The sequence below is a fragment of the Cucumis melo genome, chromosome 10 (genome assembly GCF_025177605.1).
Source record: "Cucumis melo cultivar AY chromosome 10, USDA_Cmelo_AY_1.0, whole genome shotgun sequence".
In the NCBI taxonomy this organism is placed as follows: Eukaryota; Viridiplantae; Streptophyta; class Magnoliopsida; order Cucurbitales; family Cucurbitaceae; genus Cucumis; species Cucumis melo.
Window position 1 is genome coordinate 571,443 of NC_066866.1, and position 27,552 is coordinate 598,994.

At 31.8% G+C, this 27,552-nt stretch overlaps 2 protein-coding genes across 2 annotated transcripts; one reads left to right on the top strand and one right to left on the bottom strand.

The window, feature by feature from the left end:
- The first annotated feature begins 1,165 nt into the window (after positions 1 to 1,165).
- LOC103489465 (uncharacterized) lies at positions 1,166 to 11,377 on the top strand. The gene is made up of 14 exons (XM_008448663.3): positions 1,166 to 1,380; positions 1,809 to 2,177; positions 3,237 to 3,475; positions 3,566 to 3,722; positions 4,062 to 4,139; positions 4,256 to 4,330; positions 4,429 to 4,548; positions 5,271 to 5,435; positions 5,942 to 6,464; positions 6,593 to 6,749; positions 8,546 to 8,655; positions 9,282 to 9,394; positions 9,962 to 10,319; positions 10,919 to 11,377. The coding sequence occupies exons 2-14, from the start codon at positions 1,848 to 1,850 to the stop codon at positions 11,224 to 11,226; spliced, it is 2,733 nt and encodes a 910-aa protein (XP_008446885.2). The 5' UTR covers positions 1,166 to 1,380; positions 1,809 to 1,847; the 3' UTR covers positions 11,227 to 11,377.
- Positions 11,378 to 14,262: 2,885 nt separating this feature from the next.
- LOC103489464 (GATA transcription factor 8) lies at positions 14,263 to 18,059 on the bottom strand. The gene is made up of 4 exons (XM_008448662.3): positions 17,677 to 18,059; positions 17,071 to 17,130; positions 16,513 to 16,787; positions 14,263 to 15,526 (listed from the first exon to the last, which is right to left on the bottom strand). Exons 3-4 carry the CDS (start codon positions 16,747 to 16,749, stop codon positions 14,702 to 14,704), a joined length of 1,062 nt encoding a protein of 353 aa, XP_008446884.2. The 5' UTR covers positions 16,750 to 16,787; positions 17,071 to 17,130; positions 17,677 to 18,059; the 3' UTR covers positions 14,263 to 14,701.
- Positions 18,060 to 27,552: the final 9,493 nt, after the last annotated feature.

Below are 27,552 nucleotides of genomic sequence, written 5' to 3' on the forward strand. Positions count from 1 at the left end.
GATGAAATAAATTTATCTTCGTTTTATTCAATCCTGGCATACATTATCCTGAGAGACTTCGATATTTGGTTATTCGATCTCGAGTCTTAATTGCACCAAGATGGTTCGGGATAAAAGACTTCTACCTTTATTTTATTCAATATCGGGCCATACAATGCCTTAAGATGTTCAGGATGAAAGACTTCTGTCTTTAGTATTCAACACCGGGCCTTAATTGCGATATTGAATCGGGATTAATAAATTACAAAAGCAAATATGGAATGATCATACACTATGTGTTTTTCTTATTTTGTTAGATAAACCGTAAATATTTCGAGGTTTTATTAATAAATTATTAAAAATAAAAGAAAAAGAAACGAAATAGTAATCAAAACCCACACACACACACACACACACACACACACACACACACACACACACACACCCACGCACGCACGCACGCACGCACGCACGCACGCACGCACGCACGCACGCACGCACGCACGCACGCACACACACAATAGTTTGGGAGATGTTCACACACACACACACACACACACACACACACACACACACACACACACACACACCCACGCACGCACGCACGCACGCACGCACGCACGCACGCACGCACGCACGCACGCACGCACGCACACACACAATAGTTTGGGAGATGTTCACACACACACACACACACACACACACACACACACACACACACACACACACACACACACACACACACACACACACACACACACACACACACACACACACACACACACACACACACACACACACACACACACACACACACACACACACACACACACACACACACACACACACACACACACACGATAGTTTGGGAGATGTTCCACTTTTTTAAAACGATGGAGATTGACACCTAATGAAATTAAAAAGAAGTAAAGATACAAACCCCACTTTTCCCTCTTTTATGGTTGGATTGTGTTATGCACGCTTTGATTCCATTAACGTACAACAAATGTAGGTTTGAGTAAGAGATGAAATTGTGTTACCTGTGGGGTTATATTAAACCTGAGTACCTCAATTTTGTAAAGTTACATTAAACCTAACCGGTGAACATTGTTAAAAAGGGAAGTACGCAATTAAATGATAATTCACAATAATTAACCCATATGCATATATGCCATAATCGTCATCCTATACCGACATGACGTAAGCCATAGTGACAGTGGACTCCCAACGACCTCCCCCGCGCCCATCAATTTTGCACTTCCCTCCATCTCATTTTCTTCTCGATATCCTCAATTTCCCAATCGGATGTGGTTTTCTTTTCTTCCTCAATCACGTTTCCCAACCCATCTATCTATCAATTCCTCTCTGTTTCATGAAACTGTTGCAATTGTAGTATACTGTGTAAGTTTTCTCCTGTTTTCCTTTTGCAATCATTACCTCAACTCTCAGATCTTTGTTTTTATTTGAAGAAATATTTGTCGCTATATGGAATCGGTTGAGCTGAGTCTATGTTTTTTTTTTTTTCTTTTTTTCACTATGTAACATGCAATTTCTTCATATTTGTTTCATTCTATGTGTTCTGGCTGTGCCTACTGGTTTGCTTAAGGCGATCATGGACGATTGGATTTGGAATTTTAGCCTCTGGCTATATTTTATTGAGATGTAGCTCTAAGCTGAATCTGTCATTTGATGCTGAGTCTTTTATATTATGCACCGAATGCACATTTTTCTATGCCTTTTTTATGAATCAATTTTCAGTTTACGAACTAGTGAATCAAATTCGAGCTATCGTACTGACTTCACTTCCCTTGATTTCTGCCCCCCCGCAGACGTTTTCATTGTGTTAGATTATTACTTATCACCTAATAATGGGACGGACTGGAAGTTCATCAGAATCGCGTAAACCATTCAAGAAGCCTGAAGAAAATGTTCCTAATGTCGATGACAGTGCTCATCAACCCACATCAGTAGTAAGAACACAGAGGTCACTATATGTATGGCTGTCCTTGCTTCTGTTTACCATATATGGCTTCCGGGCCGTTTATCAACAACAGTTTGAGAAATTACCTATCCCCCTTAGTGCTGAGAAGGCTGGCAAAAGAGGTTTCTCCGAGGCTGAGGCTTTGAAGCACGTTAAGGCGTTAACTTCATTGGGTCCTCATCCTGTTGGTTCTGATGCACTCGATTTCGCACTGGAGGTTAATCTCTTTTCTGGGTTGATATTTATTTTGTATTACCTTCAGTTTGGCATGCTATTCAACATACTCTTTTGTAGAATACAAACCTATCTGTAACTCAATTATAATTGGTAATTGGTACCCCATGGTCTGAAAGGAAAAGAATAGATAACAACATCCACTTTGTTAGTACGTCATAGGCACAAATGTGTTTTTGCTAGTATCCTCAATTTTTATGGGGTGTATTAATTAGTAAATTAACCGATATGAGCATAGCTCAACTGACATGAACGTGCAGTATCAACTTGGAGGTTTGAGGTTCGATTCCCGCCCTCACATATTGGTAGGGAAAAAAAGGTCTATTAATTAGCAAGTTAACCTATTATACAATAAAATTGAAGAGAAGAAAAGAGATATAAGATGTACAGTACAAATTGAAGTTCCAAGAACTAAACAAGCATGGAGTCTTAAAGCCAATATCTAGTCCGACTTGCATTTTTATTCACATGCAACTAATCTGAATTTTATGATTGGGAAGTATTGTTTGATTTTAATATTTTACTAATAAAATGTTTTTCTTGTCAAGTTCAGACCAACGCAACTTATCATTTTCTTCCTATGTTCACTCTGCAGCATCATAGAGAAAAAATGTCACATCATGTTTAACTTACGGTCCCTAGTTTACAATGCGTAGGGAGCATTATTTCTTGGCAGTGGTTCAAACTTTAGATGTGAATTATGTGTAACACATTGTTAAAAATTTCTTTCATTCTCTCTTAATGAAAATAGTTGTTTCTACAAACAAAAAAAAAAGCATTGTTAATTTTGCACATTGACCACTTCTTCTTAGTATCAAAGCCTGTTTTTTGCTCCCTTTTTCAAAGGATTTCAAGTTTTAGAGTTGATTTCTCTGGGAATGACTACTTTGAACTTTTGCTCATCATGTAAGACCATCTACTTGACCTCTGTCTCCCCTACACATGCTCACTCACACTGAGATTGCATAATGGATTACATCAGTCTACTTGTCCTTTTTGCACAAGCGTACATAGATACTTGACATAATGCTGTTTTCCCCAGTATGTATTAAAAGCAGCAGAAAAAATAAAGAAAACAGCTCATTGGGAAGTTGATGTTGAAGTGCAAAAATTTCATGCACAATCTGGAGCAAATCGTCTTTCTGGTGGTCTATTTCAGGGGAAAACACTTATGTATTCAGATCTATACCATGTTATATTAAGGGTGTTGCCAAAGTATGCTGATGAAGCTGGAGAAAATACAATTCTAGTCTCTTCTCACATTGACACGGTTTTCTCAACGTATGACTTTATTCTCATCAATCAGTTCTTACCATTATTATATTCTGTCCATGGAGCCCTAAAAAATAGTATGTGCTATACTTGTTTTAGTGAAGGAGCAGGGGATTGTAGCTCTTGTATTGCTGTCATGTTAGAGCTTGCCCGAGGGATTTCTCAGTGGGCTCATGGATTCAAAAGTGGTGTGATATTTTTATTTAATACTGGGGAGGAGGAGGGTCTCAATGGTGCCCATAGCTTTATGACTCAGGTTAGTATTACTTTACTTGGATGATTTTCTTCTCCAGTTTTCGAGGTCAAGTATCACATGGACTGGATTTCTAGTACCTCTTCCTTGTACAACTACTATTTGTTATGTTAGGCCTCCTCAAATATTTTCTAGCATAGTAAGGAAACCAGAACACCCAATAGCGTTTTATGCCGATTGCTTTGTTCATCTGTATGTTTGTACATGGGGAAAATGAGAGAATCAATGTATTTTCGGCACTACTCCTGTAATATACTAAAATGAGGTGGAGGACATATGGCATAGTAACAGTTAGAAATTGTGGCTCAAATTGTAGAACTGATCTAGAATTTAACAATGCAGCATCCCTGGAGTAAAACTATTCGCTTGGCTGTTGATTTGGAGGCCATTGGTACTGGAGGGAAATCTGGAATATTTCAGGTCTTGGCCGTAAATTGTTATATAATAAATACCAAGTCACGCAGGTGACAGTTTATGTATTACTATTTGCTTTCAGTTATGAAGTTATAATTCTCTCATGAATCTTCATCTGATAGACTGGTTCAAATCCATGGGCTGTCGAGACCTTCGCATCAGTTGCAAAATACCCGTCTGCTCAAATAGTATCCGAGGTTGGTAATTTCTTCCCCCTCTTAATCTCTCTCTTTCTCTCTCTCCTTTTTTTTTTTTTTGACATAAATAGAAGTGGGGAGTAACTGCTATCTTATAGGAACTTTTTACTTCTGGAGCCATTAAGTCTGGAACGGATTTTCAAGTCTACAGAGAACTTGCTGGTCTGTCGGGACTTGACTTTGCGTATGCAGACAACACTGCAGTTTATCACACGAAGGTTCTCTATTATTTAACTTCATTTATCTGTTAACTGTATCTAGAAGTTTCTTGTTGGCGTATCGCTAGAGTTTTTATATTCAATGACAGTCAGAGGAATGAAACTTATTATGTTACATAACCCTTCAATTTGTGTTTTGCATTTTGATAAAGTTTTAGCAATTTTACATTCAACTGATTGAACAACAGTTATATAAACTCTATCTTCCTTTCGTGGTCAACTCTGCATCAACTAGAAATTTAAAGATGCAGCTGTTATGGTTTTTTTCATAAGTATTTGTGCAGTTTCATATGATGGCTTGCATGTCTACATCTATAGCTAAAGATTCTAATAACTGTTTCTGCAGCCAGTCAAATATGGTCGTGGCATTTGTTTTTATGCATTTACTAAGTAATCAGATCTAGTTCTAATACTATGTGGGCATCTAAGTTATACCATCAGCAAGCCTTGTCTTTCTGTAAATGAAAAATTAAGGGGAAATCAGTATTTGGAGTCGAAGAGTTAAGATACTTGATAACTCTCTCTGTAGATTATAAATTTCAAAAAGCAATTAAGGTAATGCTTGTAGAACATGCTGAGTAAGAAGAAATACTATCGAGCTTTTGTGACCAAATACTTTAAGAAGCTAATGCCCCAACTAAAAATGATCTGGAAAATAGCAGGTGAAAATGTTAATATTGTACCAATGTTAACTTCCATTACTCTGTACATTTAATCTGCAGAATGACAAGTTTGAGCTTCTAAAACCAGGATCTCTTCAACATCTTGGAGAAAACATGCTTGCTTTTCTGCTGCATGCTGCTTCTTCCTCTAAACTTCCAACAGACAATTTAATTAAAGGTGGTCAGAATTCTGATCAAGACAAAGCTGTATATTTTGACATCCTGGTAAGACTCATTTTTTATCCTTACACTACCCACTTTTTTTGTTATTCATTTTAACAATATATATTTTTTTATTTTATTTCTGTTATTAAGTGGTTATTTGGGTAAGTGCTTGTAGATACTGCTTTTTGTTAATAAGGGATTATTTTGGTGTATTATCTTTTTTTCGAAATTTCTAAAAGCTGTTTTTTGTTGTTTCGAATTTTCACAATATTTGGGAAATATTTTTTATTATTATATTCTTATCTGTTTCTTGTACAAAACCTTCTAGATGGCCCTCCTTTGGAACCACCCACCCAGCTGTTTTTTCTCCTTTTTGTCACTTTCAGTTTCAGACCACTGGTTTGTCTCTTATGATGAGTAAAAAAGTTATAGTGAAGTGACTATTTTCAGTAATTTTTGTTTGTCATAACCTTCAATTTGGCCTTCCTTTGGAACCAGCACCTGCATTTTTTCTTCTTTTTTGTAATTTTCAGTTAGTTATTTGTTCATTAAGCCTAACTGATCAGGGAACATACATGATTGTGTATCGTCAAAGATTTGCGTCCTTGCTTCACAACTCAGTGATCATCCAGTCGCTTATGATATGGACTACATCTCTAGTCATGGGTGGTTTTCCAGCTGCAGTTTCTCTGGCATTGTCATGTTTGAGCTTGGTTTTAATGTGGATATTTTCGCTAAGTTTCTCTGCTTCTGTTGCCTTCATTCTACCAGTAATATCAGCGTCACCTGTTCCCTATGTTGCAAGTCCATGGTTGGTCGTTGGGTTATTTGTTGCTCCTGCCTTTCTTGGAGCATTGGCTGGTCAATACGTTGGTTTTCTAATCCTTCAGACCTATTTATCTAATGTATATTCCAAAAGAGAGCAGCTGTTGCCCGCTATCCGTGCAGAACTGATCAGGTTAGAGGCTGAAAGATGGCTCTTTAAAGCAGGATCTTTTCAGTGGCTCATTTTTCTGATAATAGGCAACTACTATAAAATTGGATCATCCTATTTAGCTCTTGTTTGGTTAGTTTCTCCAGCATTTGCATGTAAGTTTAGAATTTAGCCCTATCTTTTCTGACAATGCTACTTGTATTTTGTTCATGTTGACACTGTTGAGTAGTAAATTCAATTCACAGTAGTCTTAATTTTAAATGAGCTACATGTTTTCATCCAGATGGCTTGCTTGAAGCAACTTTAACCCCTGCAAGATTTCCAAAGCCTCTCAAACTTGCAACACTGTTGATAGGCTTAACTGTGCCACTTTTAGTCTCAGCTGGTACTATTATTCGTTTGGCTAGCAGTCTCATTGGAAGTGCAGTTCGATTTGATAGGTATGCTATTTATCATTAAGCTGAAAGTTCTGATTTTTTTCTCTTGGGAGACAGAAAAAGAGGACAGAACTTCTTGTTGTTGCTAACTTGATCGGCAAGTGAATTACTGAAAGGGATTGGGCACAGTAATGTGGATGATTTTGTTGGTGGATGGAAGAATTGCTAAAAGTTTGTCTGTTGAAAGCATAGAAAACAAAGTTGGATATGAATGCTTTTTAAATTTTACTATGCATATTTTTTAGGAAACATGAACAAAGGAGACGAGGAGATTGGGAAGATAGGATTTCAATCCACTCAAAAGTAATATAGTCACCTATATCCTCGACAAATGGTTGAATAACACACTGTAACTTGGAACCCATCATCCAAATTATCTGTCTTGTCCTTAAAAGGATGACTGGAAAGAAGCTGGGAGATGTTTTCTTTAAACCTCGATGGAAGCACTAGTGCTAAAAACTATAAAGAGCCTTCCCAGCTCCATTTTGTTAGTTTACATTTAGAAAAGAGATGGTTCTGATCTTCTGATCTTCTATGCTTGATGCACCAACTCTGATTAAGACAATTAGTGAGAAGTTTCTTCTACAACTGATTATGATATAAAGTCCTATGAAAAAGGACCAAGTGAAGGATTTAGTCCTATATATGTATAGAACACACACACACACACTCTTATTCCAACTAGCCCTTTTGATGGGCTGGCAAAGAAGTTTATATTTGCTAACGAGGAAGTTAAAAGTAGGATTTAGTAGACAATAGCCCAGATTTTTCCAAAGTTCAGCACTTCCTGTTCAGCCAATCTGTCAGCCTTTCAATAAAGATTTCTCAGACTGACTTGTAAACCTCCTTCAGGTCGGCTAATCCTATTAAAATAATGAAGGAAGAGAGAGAATTTTTTTAATTGAATAAAAAAACTAAGGTGAATATACAAATCTCTCGAATCAGATATAATTAAAGTCTCAATTTATTCTTACGAGTTATCCCATGAAATAAATTCGTGATACATACTATATTGTTTGTACCATCAAACTAATTTCGCGAATGGAAATGATATTTCACTAAAATAGCTGCCTTGCTGTGTACACGAGGTATTCTCTTGGTGTAAACATAGAAACTTTAATACAGAATTGTGGAACTTCAATGTCCTTCAACCATGACTATAGGGAAAACAGACGCAGATTGCTCCATGCAGAAGAAATAGGGACTTGGTTCTTTGTTCATGAAAGGACTATAAACTAGGCTTGAATATTACCAAATACCAACGAAACCTCTCCTCTGCCTTATTATTGGAAAGGTAGTGGCCAGCGAAGGCTTACTGAGCTGATAATCGAGAAAGAAGTTATGACCCCCATAAGGAGGACTGGAGGAGTGACAACTTGTCATCCTTCTTTGTAGAAGCAAGAACTATTGCAAGGATCTTGCAGTTTTTCCATTTGATTGGTTGACTGATTTTACACAAAACTGTCAATATATGACGATGAATGGTCCATTATCATTGATGATTTTATATTGTATTAGAGCAAGAGAACCTGGATTCGAAAATTGAACCTTGTCATTTTCTTCCCAATTAATATTTACATCCCATTTATTTGGATTTCTAAAAGTTTTCAAGCTCACTTGAGAAGAGTGTTGGAGTATTGACACTATTCAATTTACTGTAACCCATTTATTGGCTTAAGCTTTTGGGTTGATTCTTGATTTAACACATTTAAAAAGTTCCGTATCATCCTTGCCTCAAAGCTTCCTCTCTTATTCAGATGCTCTGAAGACATGTACTGAGTATTTTTCACTGTTTGCAGGAATCCAGGTAGCACTCCTGACTGGCTGGGGAGCGTGATAGTTGCTGTTTTTGTTGCTATCATCTTGTGTCTGACCTCCGTCTATTTATTGTCATATCTTCATCTCTCAGGTTTTTTTCTTCTATATATCTATTTTCTTACTTTATATAATAGATTGTGTTTTAGTTATCATCAATGTCACTTCTAAAGTGAAAACTTATTTTCGAATGGACTATTAGAAGCACCCATTTTGAGATTATCGGGTCTTTTTTTGAAATTATTGCAACCTCAAAGATTATTTAATTTTTTTCAATAAAATACCTTTCGCAATTTTTAAAACAAAATTCTTACTTCATAATATGAGCATATAGTACCTTTACATCTGTTTGTGTAGATAAGAAAACGCTTATTTTACAGAAATAGTATTTCCAAGATGTTGAAGAGAGGAATGCTTGTCGAGCTGAAAGACACAAGGACCAAATAGATTACAAGAGCTCTTAAACCCAGTTTGAAACTTTTTAATTTTCTTAGTGTAATGATCAGACTGAATCATTGTTGGCTCGCCAAATCGACTTGACCTGGGGCTTTCGTCGTTTTTCTTCACAGATATTAGTAGAAACTTGGATTTGAGAATTTTCTTCAAGTGTTTTTTATCAGATCATTTTCGTCAGCTCATCATCTGATTTATCAACTGTTCTGGATGGTTTTCATTATTCACCTTCAGTCTACTAATTATAGGTATATGATTGTGGTGCAGATGCAAAAAGATCAATAATATTCGCAACATGCATTCTATTTGGCTTTTCACTTGCTGCTGTGGCATTTGGCATTGTCCCTCCTTTTACCGATCTCACAGCCAGAACTGTAAATGTAAGTCCTTCAGCATTTCTTCTATTTTTCCTGTGCTCTTGATAAAACTGCAACTTTTGTTCTTTGTCTCCTTATTAAATCGTCCAAACTTAGTAAGCTTTACATCATTTCGTAAAAGGAGTTCCCTGCATGATTCAACTTCAATTATCATTTCATCGATCAAATATCATCACATCATTATGTCACAACTTAAGGTTACTCGTGCTTACTGACGAATGTTATTCCAAAAACCTACAGTCAAACTACAAACCATGAAAAGATAACAGAAAGTGCCTTCACGGCAACTCATACTTTTGTTATTTGAGTTTAGGAAAGCTAGAAGAAGAGATCTAACTATATCTAGAACTTTGTACGGTTATTTCGTTGAAAGAAACTAATAGATTTTTCACTCAAAATTGGTTTTGCAATTCAGATTTGGCGTTGACTATCTATAGTAAAATGGATTTAGATTACACAGCCAATAGAAAAGTTGATGGGCATTCTGCAATTTTTGCTACTTTTATTTGGAATGATGTAGATTTAGAGCATTGGCTGTGATATTTCTTAAAAGAAAAATGATTGTCACAGGTTGTCCATGTTGTAGATACAACAGAAAAATATGGTGGAGAGCGAGATCCTGTGTCATATGTATCACTATTCTCTACAACTCCTGGAAAGTTGACCAGGGAGATTGAACATATCAATGAGGGGTTCACATGTGGTAGAGACAAACCTATTGATTACGTTACCTTCTCTGTTAACTATGGTTGTTGGACCCATGAAGATGGTGAAGATGGGTGGGACATGTCTGATATTCCCTCGCTGCTCGTGGATAGCAACGTTAGCAACAATGGAAGAATTACAAATATTTTGATTGATACAAAGGGTTCTACACGATGGTCTCTTGGTATCAACACTGATGAAATCGAAGATTTCAAGTTTAAAGGTAATGAAAAATGGGTAAATGTGAATGCTTTCCACCGTTCTGTTCTCTACATCTATGTCTTTTATACTTTTCATTTATGAGATATTGGCGTTGGCTTTACGTTATAAACTAAACGTTTAGTTTCTTGTATATTCAAAATCTGAAGAAGTGAAGGATTATAAAAGAAAGTTTACAAAATTGAAAGCAATTTTAAAAAATAAACAAATAAAGAGCGAGGAATTGTGGGTAGATAGAGAATGAGAGAATTTGTTTGTATAGAGGGATAACTTAGTAAGAGGTGCATAACGGGAAGTGGGTAGGGTAGAGAGAAATCAGTGAATGGAAGTGTGTACAGATATACTAGGGAAAAAATGTGTAACGAAGGATATTATCTATGAAGAATGGACACTCTTTTCCGACATGCGCCTGACTCAAGCTAAAATCACTGCATAAATCACCTGTCAATTACCACTATGGTCTATGGAAAACACCCATAGAAAATTTGTACATCGACTTCTGTCAAAGGTGTTTTTAACGTTGGTAGTCCGTAGGAACTGTGATTAACTGTTCTAAAGCATTTTTGGCTATACTCAAACATGCATTTATTTTGTCTTGCATAGGCGAAGAGGAACTCGTTCCAACTGGCGATAAGAGCAGTGTAGATGGGTGGCATACTATTCAATTTTCAGGAGGAAAGGATTCACCCACAAGTTTTGCTCTAACACTGTTCTGGAAAAAGAACTCAACAAGATCGGTAAAGGGTAACAAGGTTCCTCCTCCACTCCTAAAGCTGCGAACTGATTTCAACAGATTGACCCCAAAAGCCGAAAGAGTAATATCAAAGCTTCCTTCTTGGTGCTCCCTATTTGGCAAGTCTACTTCTCCCTACACCTTGGCCTTTTTGACTGCTCTTCCTGTTAATATCTAGAACCTTGAAAGATATCTTTCAAAAAAGGAAAGTTGGTTTACTTTTTTCATATTTTATGGTACATAGTACATTCATACTTACCTCAAGGATAGTGGGTCTCATCCATTGCTCTGATGTTAGTTTAAATAAATTAAATTGTTTATCATGATTATCCCTTCTTTCTTTCTCTCTCTTTTTTTTTTTTTAACGGGAACGGTAGGAGATTTAAATCTATTATCTCTTAGTCGAAGACATAACCATTGAACTATATTCAGTTGACTATCGTGTATGGATTGTGTTGGGTTTTATTATTTTGAGTTGATAAATGCTTACACATCGCTTACATAATTAAGATTTATATTTATAAATTTAATCAAGATATTTGTGAACAAACTTTCTATTCTGGAAGTACTTTGTATGTACATAAAGTTGTTTCTATAAAGTACGTCATTGAGGACATGTTTGAGAACATGTTCGAGAGTAATTTAAAACGGTTATAAATATTCTTCAACTATTTAATTATTCAAAGTCAATTTAAGTGAGCAAACACAGTTTTTTTGAATGATTTTGAATATTTCAAAGGTGATTTTAGTCCTAATTTCAAATTCTTCCAATGTTTCTTTATCCCTTTTTAGAGGATCTAGCATAGCTCAATAGTAAGTTGCCAAACAATTCTTACTTTCCTATAGTTGCAAATATAGGAATGTACAAACTTTTAGCAAATAAAACATAAATGTACAATATTTATAAATATAATAAAATTTAGATCAAGCTGTTGAAGTTTATCAGTGATAAACGTCGCTCATAATAGCGTCTAATATGAGTCAATCAACGATAAAGTTATCACCCAATCACCCATAGATTTTGCAATATTTAAATTTCTTTTAAATGACACACTTAGAAGGGTTTGGGTTATAATATTTTGTAGTTTACAATAGTCTATACTTGAGATGTAAATTATACAATGTGACAAAGGGGAGAGTGCAATGATGAGTGAGAAATAGCTAACATTTTAATAAATAATAAATACCATAACAATAGAGATTTGAAATAATGATGCCATAGTTAATGGTAGGTTATAATTAGAATCCAAATAAGTAAACGTATATTAGTTATTAGTCTTAAATTACCTTCTAACGTCAATGAACTAAACAAACAAACAAACCACATTCCAACCTATTATATCAAGAGATACACGACAAACAAATTAGAACGTACAATGACTTTAGCTTCATCTATATGGATCTCACATAAACATAATTGAGTATATTAAGTAACTCCATATACTTAGATTCAACCAAAGTGTTATGCACATTTGATATAATTGGAGAAAATAATATCCAGACCTGCCATCATTTAATTAAAGACTTTTTATCATCTAAAAATATCCTTCAAACCCTCATCGAACACAATTTCAATGGTCTCAAAGCATCCAACGCTAGACCCTAACCTGTCTATCAATGTCCCACGTTGCATCCATGTTTAGTTTCCAAAACACAGTCATTTGTATGTATATATATATATATATATATATACATATGTGTATATATTGGTTTGGTGGGAAAAGAAATAATGAAGGTTTAGGGCAGTGTAGTGGTTGTGTGCATTATTTAGAAGCATGTGAAGTGCAGCCCCAAGTGTTGCGTGTGACTAAAGATTTTAGCCTTCTCTTCTACACAAACTTTCTCTCCAAATTCCTAATTTCCTTTATTATTTTCTATTTATTAAAACCTCTTTTTATTTTCAACATAATTATTTATATTTTAAATTATACAAAAGATTTTGTTATGAAATTTGATGAATTTCCGTCTTTAAACAAATTAGTACGTTTAATTATTATTTAACTACATGTATATGTGTATTTTGGAATCGTCTAAAATGTTTTATTTATTAAATATTAGATAATCAATCTAAATTATATTGAAATATTGTTAAACTTAATTTTGAAATTAAGCATTTTGAAAATGTATTTCAAATATTTTTTTTATATTGGTGCTGAAATTCACTTTGAGTTTGAGGCTAAATGAAAGGTTAAAAAATGAGGTGAGGTTGGTTGTGGTTGGACTTTTAGGTTAATGGCACACACCAAACTAATCATTTTTAACAATCTTTAATGTCTTTTTCTAATTGTAATTATCCAACAAATCTTAGAATTTTGTCTTTTGTGTTTGAGGAAACATCTTTTCATGTGATAAAAAATTCTCACCATTCTTTCAATTAAAGTAATATCAATCATTCATTTAATTCCTTTACACTTCTTTTCAATTTTGAATTGCAAATTTCACAATTCAAATGCTTTCCTACCTAAAATTTTGAATTTGAATTTGAATCAAAATTTCATACGCAACAACATTCATATTTCAAACAATTTAACCATTAAAATATTGCCACCCAAATTCAAATTTGAAAAAAAAAAAGAATTTTTTTTATTTATTATCCTTTTTCTTTTATATAAGGAGGAGAAGAAGCAGATATTATTTTGAATTTAAGTTAAAAGTTAAGACTTTATTATAATTAGACACATAATTTAAGAACTTAGGAGACACTAAAAAGACAAATATATGAAAGTTTAAAGTTGTAATTAAGAAGAATTAAAATATATAAGTGATAATTATTATGTGTTGAATTTGGTAGAGTTTGGTCGGATTGAGACAATTTTCCAAATTGCTTATAAAGCAGCCCCTAATCCTAATTCATCATATCATCGCATTTTAGTTTACTCAAACCTGACGCAAACCCTACCAAAATTTAATCCATTAATCCTTTTTCTTCCTCTACCTTAAATTATGGAGAGATTGAAGCAAATCCCCCCTTTTTCTTTTGTAAAAAATATATTATTATCAACTTTTTTTTTATTACTTGTTTTGGTCAGGCAAAGGCATGCTGAAAGGGTCCTTCCAAATTTGAATTCAAAATTGCTTTAATTTCCCCAAATGAAGGATTCAAATTCTGCATACTACAAACCAAAATTTGAATCCTTTGATGGGCCAATAATTCATTAGAGACCCAACTGGTAATGAACGTTTATTTGCATGAAGGAATGAAGAAGAAGAAGAAGAAGCAAAATAACCTGAAATTTCATTACTTAAAAGCTCAGAATTTTGATGATGACTACAAATGAACTGCAAAAAGAATTACCAAGAAATGAAAAAAGAATGCAAAAGAGAGAAGAAGAGAGGCAACATACGATGACGGACAAATGAGCACCTAAAACAACACTAAAACTTCACCTAAGCTTAAAAGTTTTGATGTCTCTTAAGTCCATATGATCAGTTTTTTTTTTTTGTTTGTTTTCTCTTCTTCCTCAACTACTTTCTCATCTAATTAAAAATAAAATAAAATAAAAAAAAAAAAAAAAAAAAAAAAAAAAAAAAAAAACCTAAAACCTTTCCCAAGTTGCCCCCACCTTCCCCTGTACAAGAAAGACAACCACCTAAAAACTATTTCATACTAAACACAAACCAACCACACACACATCAACCTTCTTTCTTCTTCTTCACATGTAATCCATTGAAATTGCGCTGTTTGGGTTTGGAATCAGCTCCGGTTGCACGCTTATGGTGATTGCAGCTGTATTCTCGTCAGTCTTGTTTCTCATTTCAAGCACCTTTTTGTGGGAATTCGAGTGCAATGATGGTATGAACGTTGGACTCGCTGCTGGTCGGTACTCGGGGAAGAGTCTACCAGACTTATACCGAACACCACAGGCATTGCAAAGCGTTTTTGGCCCCATTGGTCCTGCCCGCCATTGTGGAGTTTTGGTTATCTCACAATGCATACATTTTCTTACCGATTGCGACGATGGCAAGTTTTGGTTTCCCGCTCCTGCCTCTAATGGGGGGGCAAGCGAAAAAGACAACTTGATTTTCTTGTTCTTAATCTTCTGTGTTCCTGAGGCAGCAGCACCATGCTTTGGCAATTTGACCGAAGGCCGGGACTCGGCGAAGTTCTCGGTGTCTGATGGGGCCTTTGGAACAAGCTGCAATGTTTGATCAGGGGTGGTTGTTTCGGTGACAGAGGAAGCAGGGGAAATAAGCTGAATTGGGGGCCGGGGATTGAAGGTTGCAGGGCGAGGGCGTTTGCTGCGTGCACGGCCACGCTGCTGACCAGGAGTGGCGACGGTTGGTTCAGGGCTACGGGGCTGCAGGGTCTTGTCACTAGAGCAAGAGCTGCTGCTTTCAAGAACAGAAACTGGGCTAGAGGTTTGGAATTGGTTATGTGTCAAATCCTTGGGCTCTTCTTTGTTCATTGTAAGACTTCCACCACAGAATGAATCCTCAACAAAGTTTGCAAGCCAATCCAATTGAACAATATCCTCATACTGCAAACAAACCAAATTATTAACTCACCTAATAAAACTCCCTAATGTTTTGAAAAAGTTTAAACTCAATTCCCCTAAGGTTTCATATAATACATTTGAGTAATACTTGTAAATAATGCAATGCAAACTCAATTAATGAACATTTTATTTGTTTCACATAACAAAGTCCGAACCAAAACATGTGCCACTTGTCAACAGACAACAGTCACGTGCATGTAAAAATGATAATAATTTGAAGATAATATCATTCATTATATTGTGAAAATTATGTTAAAATATTATTTATTCACTGACTTTCAACATATCATTCTCATATTATAATGAACACAGATCCCTAAAAAAGAGACTCGAGTGAAATGACTGAAGTACCCTTTTATTGAAAGGGGGGATTTTGAAATTTGAACGAATAGAAAGAAAGAGGAAAAAGAAAACAAAAGAAAAGAAAAGAAAAGAAATCTTAATTTAAATGAATTTCCATGTGTGTTTGGCGCCTACAATCAAGCGTAAAATGACAAAGCACCACCATACAATGGCCCCCACGTGTCCTGCCAGGTGGACATCCTAATCAATTAAAACATAATCTTGTCCATTTCTTACCCTAATTATTTCTATCTTATCACCACATCATATTAAATTCATTTCAATCCAAAAGATTAAAAAAAAAAAAAAACAAACAAAATTCTCAAAATTTACACCCAATGTCTTCATAATCAACGTCCCCTAGTCCATTTAATTTGAAATTTCAAATGTTTAAATTTCCTTTTGGGAAAATATGTTGCCATTATTTCAATTCTCCTTAGATTAAAACAATATTACATTTAAAAAGGAAAATAATAATAATAATAATAATAATAATAATAATAAATTAATGGATTTCAAAATGAATAATGAATGTATATTCGACCGGGCCGGTTGTGTCGGCGGTCGGTTCAGAAGAGGAATGATAGAGACACCCGCGAGTGAACCGAAAGTGTAATAGTACTAACCGGAACAGAGAGCTCTGCCGACAAATCGGAGTTGCTATTGGCGGAGAATACCGAGTCGGAACCGGGTAGTGACTCGGAGTGAGTGGGCCAAATGGTTGGGAATGAGTTGGTCGAGTCACCGCCCTTCGCCGGAGGCAAACCGGCGTCGACATCCTCCACAGGAAAATCGAGAAGGTCGTCGATTTGGTCGAAGAAACTGCCGCAATCTATCTCATCGACGAAATTATTTCCGATCATTCTGTCAAATTTGTTTTTCTTTTTTCTTTTCTTTTCACCTTGAGAAAAGAAATTATAAAATAAGAGAAATGAAGAGGAGAAAAAGATAAAATATAAGAAGAAGATTAAAGGGTGAGTTTTTAATAAGTTTGGTAAGTCTGAAAAATATTAAATAAAACCGCGTAGCGTATGTTAGAAAAAAATCTGTACGTTATAATTCCATTACCTTTTTGGCTTTACCACTCCAAATTTAGGGAAAAACAATGGGGTTTTTTCTTCTTTTTTTTTGTTCTTTTTCTCCAAAACATTCATGAAAATTGAAAGATAAGAGAAAGAACAAACCTTTTTATTTGAGAGTTTGTATTTGGTAAGGCAAAATTGGAAAATCTTAGCCTTGAGAACCTGCAAAAAAAGGAGTTGGAGAAGTGAGCTGAGTTTCAATTTATAATGGCGTTAGAATTAAGGTTTTTATTTTTCTCATTTTTTTCAGTTTCTAAAGAAAATGTAGTAGAAAGTAACTAAGATTGTTTTAATTCCAAAAAAACGAAACTGGGGTTATTGTAATTACTTTTGTCGGTTGAAAATTGGGGTTTTGTAAGATTCTAATTCCAATAGAACCCAAAAGATACAAAATTTAAAACCCTCAAATTTCGTTTCAAACTGATTTTCCTCCACATTCCAAGCCAATTTCAAAACGCCCATTTTTCATTAAATTTTCCCCTCAAGAAAAAAAAAACCCAATTTCCATTGTCGCAAAGTAAAACCCCCCGCCGCATTGTTCTCACAATAAGTAATAATGTCTAACCCCAACACTCAAAATTGACCAAATTCAACAAACAAAACCCCCCCACAAAACCAGACTAAAAAAAAAAGCTCAAATTTTGAAGTGAAATGGTGAGGAGAATGAAGAAAATAAGAAAGACCCATTGAAGGTAAAGAAAAACCCACCTGAAAACTGAACTAACAGGTCGAAATGGAGTCCATTAGAGAGCTGCAGAGAGAAGAGAAATGGGGGTTTTATGTTCTTTAGTTTTTTGTTTTGTTTTGTTTTTTTTTTTTTTCCTTTTTTTTTTCTGAAAGTTTTATGTATGGATGAAAGAAAAAAGAGAAGAAGAAGGGGGAAGAGAAAGAGAAGCTAAAAAGGAAAAGAAAAATGGGATGTGGTTGTGTTGTGTGTAATGGTAGGTGAGGCTACTCCTTCATTGCTAGCTGTCTCTTTTCCCATTTTACCCTTTACCTCTCTTCTCTGTCTTGATGTTGAAGTCTTCCCCTTTCTCCCTCCTCTTATTACTCAATGGGTCCCAACTCCATTTCATCCCTCCACCACCGCTCTAACTAATTACTCTCTACAGATGGATGATCGGACTTTCGACCTTTATAAACGTTATCGTTGAGGTAAACTTATTTTTAATAATATCTTTGGACTAATAATAGGGTAGATGTTGATGTTTAAATGAGTGAATTTATATACTCTTTTACATTGTATTTGTCTATTTGGATGTAGTTTAATGTTTAGGGTTCTTTTTCGTCTTCTTCTTTAAATTAACGAAGATATAGAGAGCTTGATTTATTGTCAATTTGAATGTACTAAATTAATGAAGTGCTTATTACTTTTAATAAAGTAGTTGTTGAATTTTGTAAGTTTTTATATTGAACTTCTTTAGTTCAACGTAACGAAACACTTTTAGTAAGTTAGCTAGGGTCGTATTTGCTTGATATATTTGATTCTAAAAAACTATACTTGTTTTCTTAAATAAATTCTATCAAGAACAATATTTATTTACATATATAATTCTCAAAACCAATACGATTATTAAACCACGTGGACTATTAGATTTTGTTAATAGAATTTAAAAGAAAATTTATTTTCTATATATATTTATATATATCATTCTCTCCTCTTGTAATGTTAAAAGATTGTTAATAACTGAGATTAATGCAGAAGGGTATTAGAATTAGTTCAAAGTTTACAAGGAAGCTTGAATTCACAACAAGTTTTTAGGAACTTTTGAATTTTGGAAAAGCTAAAGTATTTCACACATTTCAACTCTATATCTTTTCTTTTAAGTTTTTAAAGCTATTACTTTTCCACTAGAGTTTAGTTTTATTTGTTTTCATAAACTTTTAAACAAAAATATATTAAAAAAGTAACAAATTGTTAAGAAATTTTTACAAAATGTAGCAAAATTTATCTAACGTTCATTTAATTTTTTTGCTATAATTTATAAATAATTTCATTTCTTGTTCTATCTATAAAAATTCTCATATTTTATTTAATTAGAGTAATTATATATACTTCAAACAAAAAATCTCACATGTTATGCTCTTAATAATCCTTAATATGTTGTTTTTTTTTCTAAAAAATGGTTATTTTTTCAATTATATTTACCAGTGACATTTAAAAAAAATGTAATTTTTAAAATTTAAATTAGATTTTTTTAGGAAACGTTTCCAAACTATTTATAAAATATAGCAAAATTCATCTAACTCCCTTTAATAAAAAATACATATTCTTTTACTATATTTTATAAATAATTTTTTTTTCTATTCATAACCCTTCTCTATTTTTTTAAGGTAAACAAAAAAAAAAACTCTAAAACTAGGATTGAAAAACTAATCATTTATATATATATATATATAACTTTCTAGGGAAAAAAAATGCTATTTTGAATAGTGAAAGAGTAATTGCTGTTCACAAGTAATTGTGTGTAAAAAAAAAAAAAAAAGAATGTCGGTGCATGGTTATTTTTAATATGATTATTTTTCTTTTCTTTTGTAGAGATTATTAATTTATAATCATGTGACATGTTTTTAATGGTTCGTACATCACATTACCTATAGTACTCTTTAAGTTAATATTTTCTTTATATTTCAAAAGAAGAAGAAAATTCAATTGATTTAATTATGACTAATTTTCCAATCATTGTTGTACCTTATTATTATACATATCTTATGAAAATTACTTTACATTTACTTTACACATATCCTAATGAAAACTAGATGATATCATCCATCAAGTAATAACATCATTTTACTTTCATGTATATTATATTTAGATTATATCTATCTCAAATTAAGTAAAAAAAAAAAGTTTAAAATTAAGATGAAAATTCACCACTACATTTTAAAGAGAGAGAAAACTTCAAAATGGTATTTTTAAAAAATTAAAAAGGTTGGTAATTATAATATTTATAAATATAGCAAAATTTTAGAATCTACGTTAATAAATTTTAAAACTTTTCTATATTTATGAATATTTTAAAACATTTTGTTACGTGTCGAAATGAATGACATGAAAATTTAAATTTTTGAAAGTATACATAATATATAAATTTTGGTGCAAGAAATTAAAAAGATATTATATATGTTAGATTAAAGGTTTTTTTAATTCAAAATAGAATATTTGATAAAATATTTTTATTTCATAGAAAAATTAAATGTAATGAATTTTGTTTTTCAATGGTTTTGTTAGGTAGATCTAGAGTGTAAATAGTTTGTTAATTTTTTTATATTTAAAAAAAAAATTTATTATTATTATTATTTTTTATTAATTGGACCGATAGAGGAATAAAATTCAATTATTGGTTATTATAAGGGAATAAATCAAATATTAAAACAAAATATTTACAGCTAATTTAACTATTTGAGCATAACTATTTCCAAACAAATACAACACATTTTTCTTATTAATATAAAATTACAAAAATAAAGAATAATGCTAAAGTTAATTAAATATATGAATATAGTTAAAATTGTTAATTGTTTTTATTTTAGGGTCAAATCAAAACTATATATTCTTAAGCCATGCTTTTGTTTAGTTCATTATAATTTTGTTTTCAAACTTCACTGTACATCACCCTAAGAAAAATTAAATGCTTATATATATTAGAATATTCTTTGTTATTTTCTAACCCTTTACAAAATTTGAAATTTTAGTCACTTTTAGAAAGCACAAAATTTAAGAATTCATTTGATTTTTTAAAAAAAAATTGAAGTTAGAATGCTTAAAAAGGTATTAAATAAACCAACTATATGAGTGGGGTTAATTGTTGGTTTTGGATTTAAATTGAATTGACAATATAACCTATGGAAAAACCAAAATGCAAATTAAAGGGATGTGTGTGTTTTCTTATTGCCACTCAATCATAGTATGCTTTTTGGTTGATTTTTAAAAACAAAGGAAAAAGGGTTTTGTTTTTGGACCAACAAGAGAGAATTGAGTTTAGGCTAAGACTTTTATTACCATATTAATAATTGAACTATATGTTTAATTTATAATTGAGGAAGGTTAATAAAGTTGACACCACAACCACAAATATTTCAATTTTTAAAAATATATTAAAGTTTTTGGGCCTCTTTGAAATGATGGGCTTCTCTCTCTCTCTCTCTCATAACTTCATAAATACTTTTTTGTTTTTTGAATATATCAATAATTCTTTCTTCTATATCACTCTCTCTCTCTCTCTCTCTCTTACTCCATCAATTTTTGTAACCTCTAAGGAACCTTTGTTTGTTTCAATATTTTTCACTTTCTCTCTCATACTTCACTTGGGATGCACTCTTTGAATCCATTCTTTATTAAAAGTTTTCTTCTTTCTTTCAAAAATATCTGTATTTTTGGAGTTCTAAGGTTCTTCAAGTTTCTTTCCTTTTTTATTTTAAAGCAAAGAGATCAGCTTTCAAGTCATGGATACATTGTTGTTATAATGCATAGCATTTTGTAGTGCATATATATATTGACAAACTGAATTGTTTTCCATTGACACGTTTTCTATAATATATAAGTTTAAGTTTTAATTTAATTATGGCTTCAAACATAATATTAATAGAAAAAAAAAAAGTAGTCTATATATATATATCTATATCTATATCTATATATGTATGTATGTATGTATACTTATTCTTTTAACTATGGGTTTTGTTTTGTTCTGTTTGATTTATTTTTCAACTTCACAAGTAAATTTTGAGGTTTTATGTCTTAATTAATTAACGACCAAGTCTATTTTATAATTACTCATTCAAATAATTATTTGTAATTCAATTGAAATATATTGTAGACTTTTGAATAAATTATTGATCTTTATATTAGAATGTTGTCTCGTCTACATTATTTTTAAAACTTTATATTGTTTTTAAACATTTAAAAGTTTAAAATATGTCGATCTTTTTACTTTGAAAATTTGTGAATCACATTGTAACGATCTCATCAAACAATTTAGCAAAATTCTTTCCAATCTAAAATATATATCTTTATTTTTGTATAACAAATACATGTGTTCTTTAATCTACATGTAGATGTATGAATAATATTATATTAATGGAATTCACATGGGCTTTTTTTTTTGTTTGATTTAGAGTAAGTTCAAATTTATTTAATTAACCAATACATTCAACATTACCGTAATTTAGAAGGCAAACGTAAGTTTGTTTTGACCATCGATCATCAAATGTAACATACAGTAAAACTTTTGATAGTTTTTTCAAATTATAACATAATGATTAACTATATTTTAACAAACATGAGTATTGCATAATTGACATAAAATTTATACAGTTAATATTTACTCTTAATTATAAAGTTAAAATTTAGTTGTTATAGTTAGCTAAAATAAATTCATAAATAATAGGAACTATTCATTAGAGTTTCTATGGAACCATAAGAGGCTTTAATTTTCTCCACATGGACCAAAATTATAATTATTTAACCTTAATTAAAGGAAATTCAATCTTCTCTTCTGTAATATTTTAATTAACTAATTAAATCATATCTATCTTACCCGTTAGAGATATGTCCATAGCCATATTAATTTGATCATAAACAAAAGAGAAAAGAAAAAAATAATAATAATATGGCCTACCTATGATCTCTCATATGTCACTATTTATATTTTGAAATACAATTATGTGCATAAATATATAAGAAAGAAAAACGAGAGATTTTTAATTTAATGAAGTGATTAATTAAGAAAACAATGAATGAGATTGGAATCACTATGATTTTCGTCTCATTGTCAACAAATCGGACTACAAAATGTTGATAAATGTAACAACAATTAATTTGATCCATATATATATTTTTCTAAGTGTCGGCAGCCACATGCACACATGCTTTCACATACAAATGGCACATGGTTTTGTGCCCCTTCCCCCATCCCTTATATATATATATATATACATATATATATATATATATATATATATATAATATCAATATCAACCCTTTATTTATTTATTTTATTTTATTTTACATATTTAATTATTTTTATTATTATTAGGGCAATATGTAGCCTTGATTTAGGGCAAATCCCCTTAATTAATTCCTCATCATTTTTTTTCGTCAATTCAACTGTTGATTAATGAAATGTAGAGGATGTTTCGCTCTTGTGATTTCTTAATAAGAATGACAAGATTTTTTGTCTTGGTAGGATAGGATAGTTTAATTTTTTTCTATTTCTTCTTTTTTCTTTTAATGAAAATGAAAATGGAATAGTATGGTGTTTTTTGTCCCCTTTTGATTAACAATTTTTAATTATGTATGAAGTCAAAATATCAAATATCTACGTGTAATTTAGTTTGAAACCCTATATATATATGTATATATAACTTTAAGGTGGTAAATTAATGTTTTGTTTATTAGGCTACGCTTAGATTAATACTATAGACTCAAAAATTTATTCATTTTAGATAATATACATGTAGTTCTTATTCATTTTAGTTATTGTATCTTCAAAAGATCATTATTTTGATCTTTGTATTCTTAAAAAATTACATTTTTTTTTCAATAAAATATTTAAAAGTAGGAAAATTTAAACAAATAGTAAGAATGTATGGATTAAAAGGGTTTTTTTTATATTAAAAAAAAAAACTAATCATAATAAATAGTGTAACTTAAAAGGGGATATTTTAAGTAAGCAAAAGAACAGGGTGACGTGTCACTTGAAGTTTTAGTAATTTAGGGATAATTAAGAACGTGCAACCACGCGCCGATTGTCGGCTCAAAATCCTCCGATGGCGCCGTGGTGGTCACGCACGCCAGCACGTGACTTCCATGAGCGAAAGAAATGAAATGAAACGACTACGTAACTCTTCGTTCTGAGTAAAAAAAAAGAAAAAAAATCAAAATTATCCGTTTCGTTTCCCGTGGGGGCATTAACGTAACTTCTGGGGGAAAATCCACGTAGAAAAATAATTAAAATTTATCACTAGGCTTACGTGGCGATCTCACGCAAAATATGCGGGAGAGATCACGTGGGAAGTGCGTGCAGGCATGTAAGAAGCCACGTCTATTCCAACTGGGACCCACATCCCACGTTCCCTTCCTTCTGATCTGCTTGATTGGCCCTTTGACTGAGCTTACGGTGGAGCCCACGCACAGAATCACCGCCATCACTTCATCTCCTAGACGCTGGGTTTTTATCGTCTGCAATGCAGTCGTACTTAGAAAACGGGTTAAATATCCAAAATGCCCCTTGAGCCTATTTTTCAATTACACTTCCTCATTAACAATTTCATCTATGTGTATTTCCAATGTGTAACAAATTAGTTCCAACAGCTCGAGTTAGATAACAATTTATTGTTAGTTTTTATAAATTAATATTTATAGAAAATATGAGTGTACTTCCATTGGTATATTGTTTGTATAATAAACTTCAATATTAATAGTATTGACATAACTTTTGTTTCTAGAGGTTTGAGGTTCTGAATCCTCTTATTCTCTTATACTAAAATAATACATTTTTTCTTTCGATCGTTTCGTCGATTTGAAGTGTATCCGTAAACAGCATTTTTATTTAAAAGATTTTATAAATAACAATAACTGAAGTTGTACATTAACCATTGTTTCTTACATTAGAGTGAGTTAAAAAATGACAGTTGGTCATCATTATTTATCAGTATGTGGTTTTTTTTTTTTTATTATTATTATCTAACGTGAAGTGTGAGATTCAAATCTATAACTTTGAAGTTAATACTTTTAAAGCAAAATAGGTTTTACTTACCAATAATTATATTGTAAACTACTTAACATTGCAAACAAATACACATATTTTGGTCCATGTGATTTGAAACTTATTCACCTTTGGTCACCATATTTTCAATAGATGTTAATTTTAATCAATTTAAATAAATTTCTTATTGGTTACAAAACAGCAATATTTTCAGTACAAAAATTAGAATGATGAGAATCAAACTTCATGTCGAAAAAGATTTATCAATTACAATCGAGCTAAGTTCACTCCTAAAACAATATTTTTCACACAGAAAAATACATTATGTGATTTTGTTATCCGGACTTGCAATGAGAACGTTGACGATAAAATATCATAAAAAAAAAGTAAGGTTAAATTAACAAAAATTAAAAATTAATTGATTAAAATAAGTATAGGACCAAAAATAATTTTTTGTGGTAAAAATGATAGCGGAAAGGTGGGGACAATGGGACACCACTGGCGCACGTGACTAAGCCACCTAATTCCCTATTTTAGCCTTAATGCAATTTCAAGATTCAGATCCGTTTTAATACTTTACTAATCATCCCGTATTTAATTCCAAAGGCTGTGATCAGATATTTCCATACTCACCGTTGTTTTTCTAAAATCCAATCAGGTAGATTCTGCCACGTGTCGTATAGTCTCATGTGGACTCTAGTCGTCCGTCTGATGCATCATGTGCTCCGATGATGGGCCCGTGATCAGAAGGGCCAAATCAGTAATGGTCGGTCAGATGCCCGTACGACTATTCTATTAAAGAATAAATGCAATTAGATGATTGCAAGATTTAGATATTTAAATGAGTAAAAAAAGAGTTTCCTAACTAACTACTTTCCATTTGTTTTATTGTTCTTTTTTTTTTTTTTTTTTTTTTTTTAATTATAACGACTTCCCATTTACAGTTGGGTAAGTAATTTCAATAATTAGTCCATCATGAAGCATAATATGTAGGAGAACATTAACATTTTTTTTTTATATATAAAAATGTTAAATTACAACTTTGCTATTCACTTTCGAAAAAAGTATTTGTATAGTTGGTTGAAATATTTGATAATTGTAGACATCGGTTATATTTTTTTTCTTTTTGTTTTAAAAGGTACGTAGTTCTGCGCTTTTATTAAATTATAAGAATGATAAAACAAACCCTGATTCAACAGGCATACGAGAATACTATTAGTTATGAAGTATGTGATTTTGAATCATATGCTTTTATTGTAGTAGAAAGAAACCAAGGTGATAATCTATTATAATCTTTGATTATATGTCACTTTTAATTTAGAAATAATGTTCAATATTCGTACGCTATATTATTATTAATTTTTTTTGTTGAGAAAATACTTATGCATTATTATTATTAACAATGTTTTTACGATCTAAATATTTTGGATAGGAGAATCAAACATTTGATTTCGAGGTTGATATTATAAACACTATATATCTTAATTTAGCTATGCTCACTTGAACAACGTTTACATATTTGAAACTATGCTACATTCAGTACTATTCAAATTTGCATAAACAAATTTCAACTTAGAATTTAATAACATTAGTTTAATAAATATTTAAAATATTTATCTATTTTAATTGATAGTGATGTACAATTTCTTTAGTTTAACAATAGAATCTTAAGAAAAATTAAATATGACAAGTATGTCAACATCGTATTAGACCAAAAATTTTAATTTCATTTAATTCAAGATCAAAACATTTATAAATCTATTAAACATTTTTAGGATACAAATTTGAAAATGTTTAAATTTATTAATAGATATAAACTTGAAATTTAAAAACTAAGCGATCATTTTTCATTAGAAAAACATAATACTTAATCGATACAAATTTAAAAGTTTAGATATCAAACTCTCTAACTTAACGAGGAAGATATATGTTTCTATTTACTTATAAATGTGACAAAAAAAAAAAAAAAAAGAATGTGGGGTAGTTTATGAATAATGTAAGACAGTCCAAGTTCACCCAACAATGCTGGAGAAGGATTGTTATCAAATTTATTAAAATTTTGTAAACTTATGTACATAAATAAATGTTTTGGATCATCCCATTGTCTCGTGTTGTTCAACATTTTATAAAAGGGAAATTCTATTATTATTTTTATATGTTTATAAGATCCCAATAGAACAATTTTCTAAATTATCTGATTTTACAATACCTTTTCCCATAAAAGATTTTAAATATTACAAAATATAAAATAAATATATAAAAAAAAAACCTAACAAATGGGTAAAATATTTATTTTTTATCGAACAATTTTAAAAACGAAAAAAGTTTACAGACTCATGATGTAAAATACCAAAATTATCCTAATCAACACATGATAAATCAACCACATGCACGACATAGGACGCATGATCTCAGGCACACCATGACTCAAGATGCCTTAAAATAAAAGAACTCTTCTTTTAGTTATTGAATCTCGGGCCTTAATGGCATTGAGATGACTTGAAATGAAAAGGTTTTATTTTTATTTTATTCAATATCAAACATACATTGTTCAAGAGTTTTGGGATAAAAGACTTTTGTCTTCGGTTGTTCAATATTAGACCTTAATTACATCGAGATGGTTTGGGACTTATAAATTGTAAAAAAGATATAAATTACCAAGATATATATGAAATTTATAAAAAAGATTATCGCGAATTTTTCTTATTTTATTATACGTGACATATATATTTTGGGTTTTGGTTACATTTACGTCAATTACTGTCTCTAGACAAAGAGAAGCACATGGAAAATAAACGGGAAACAGGTTGGGAAAGAAACAGATGAAAGTGTCGGTACCGACAGGGAAAAGAACATAAAGACCACCGACGAATTTACC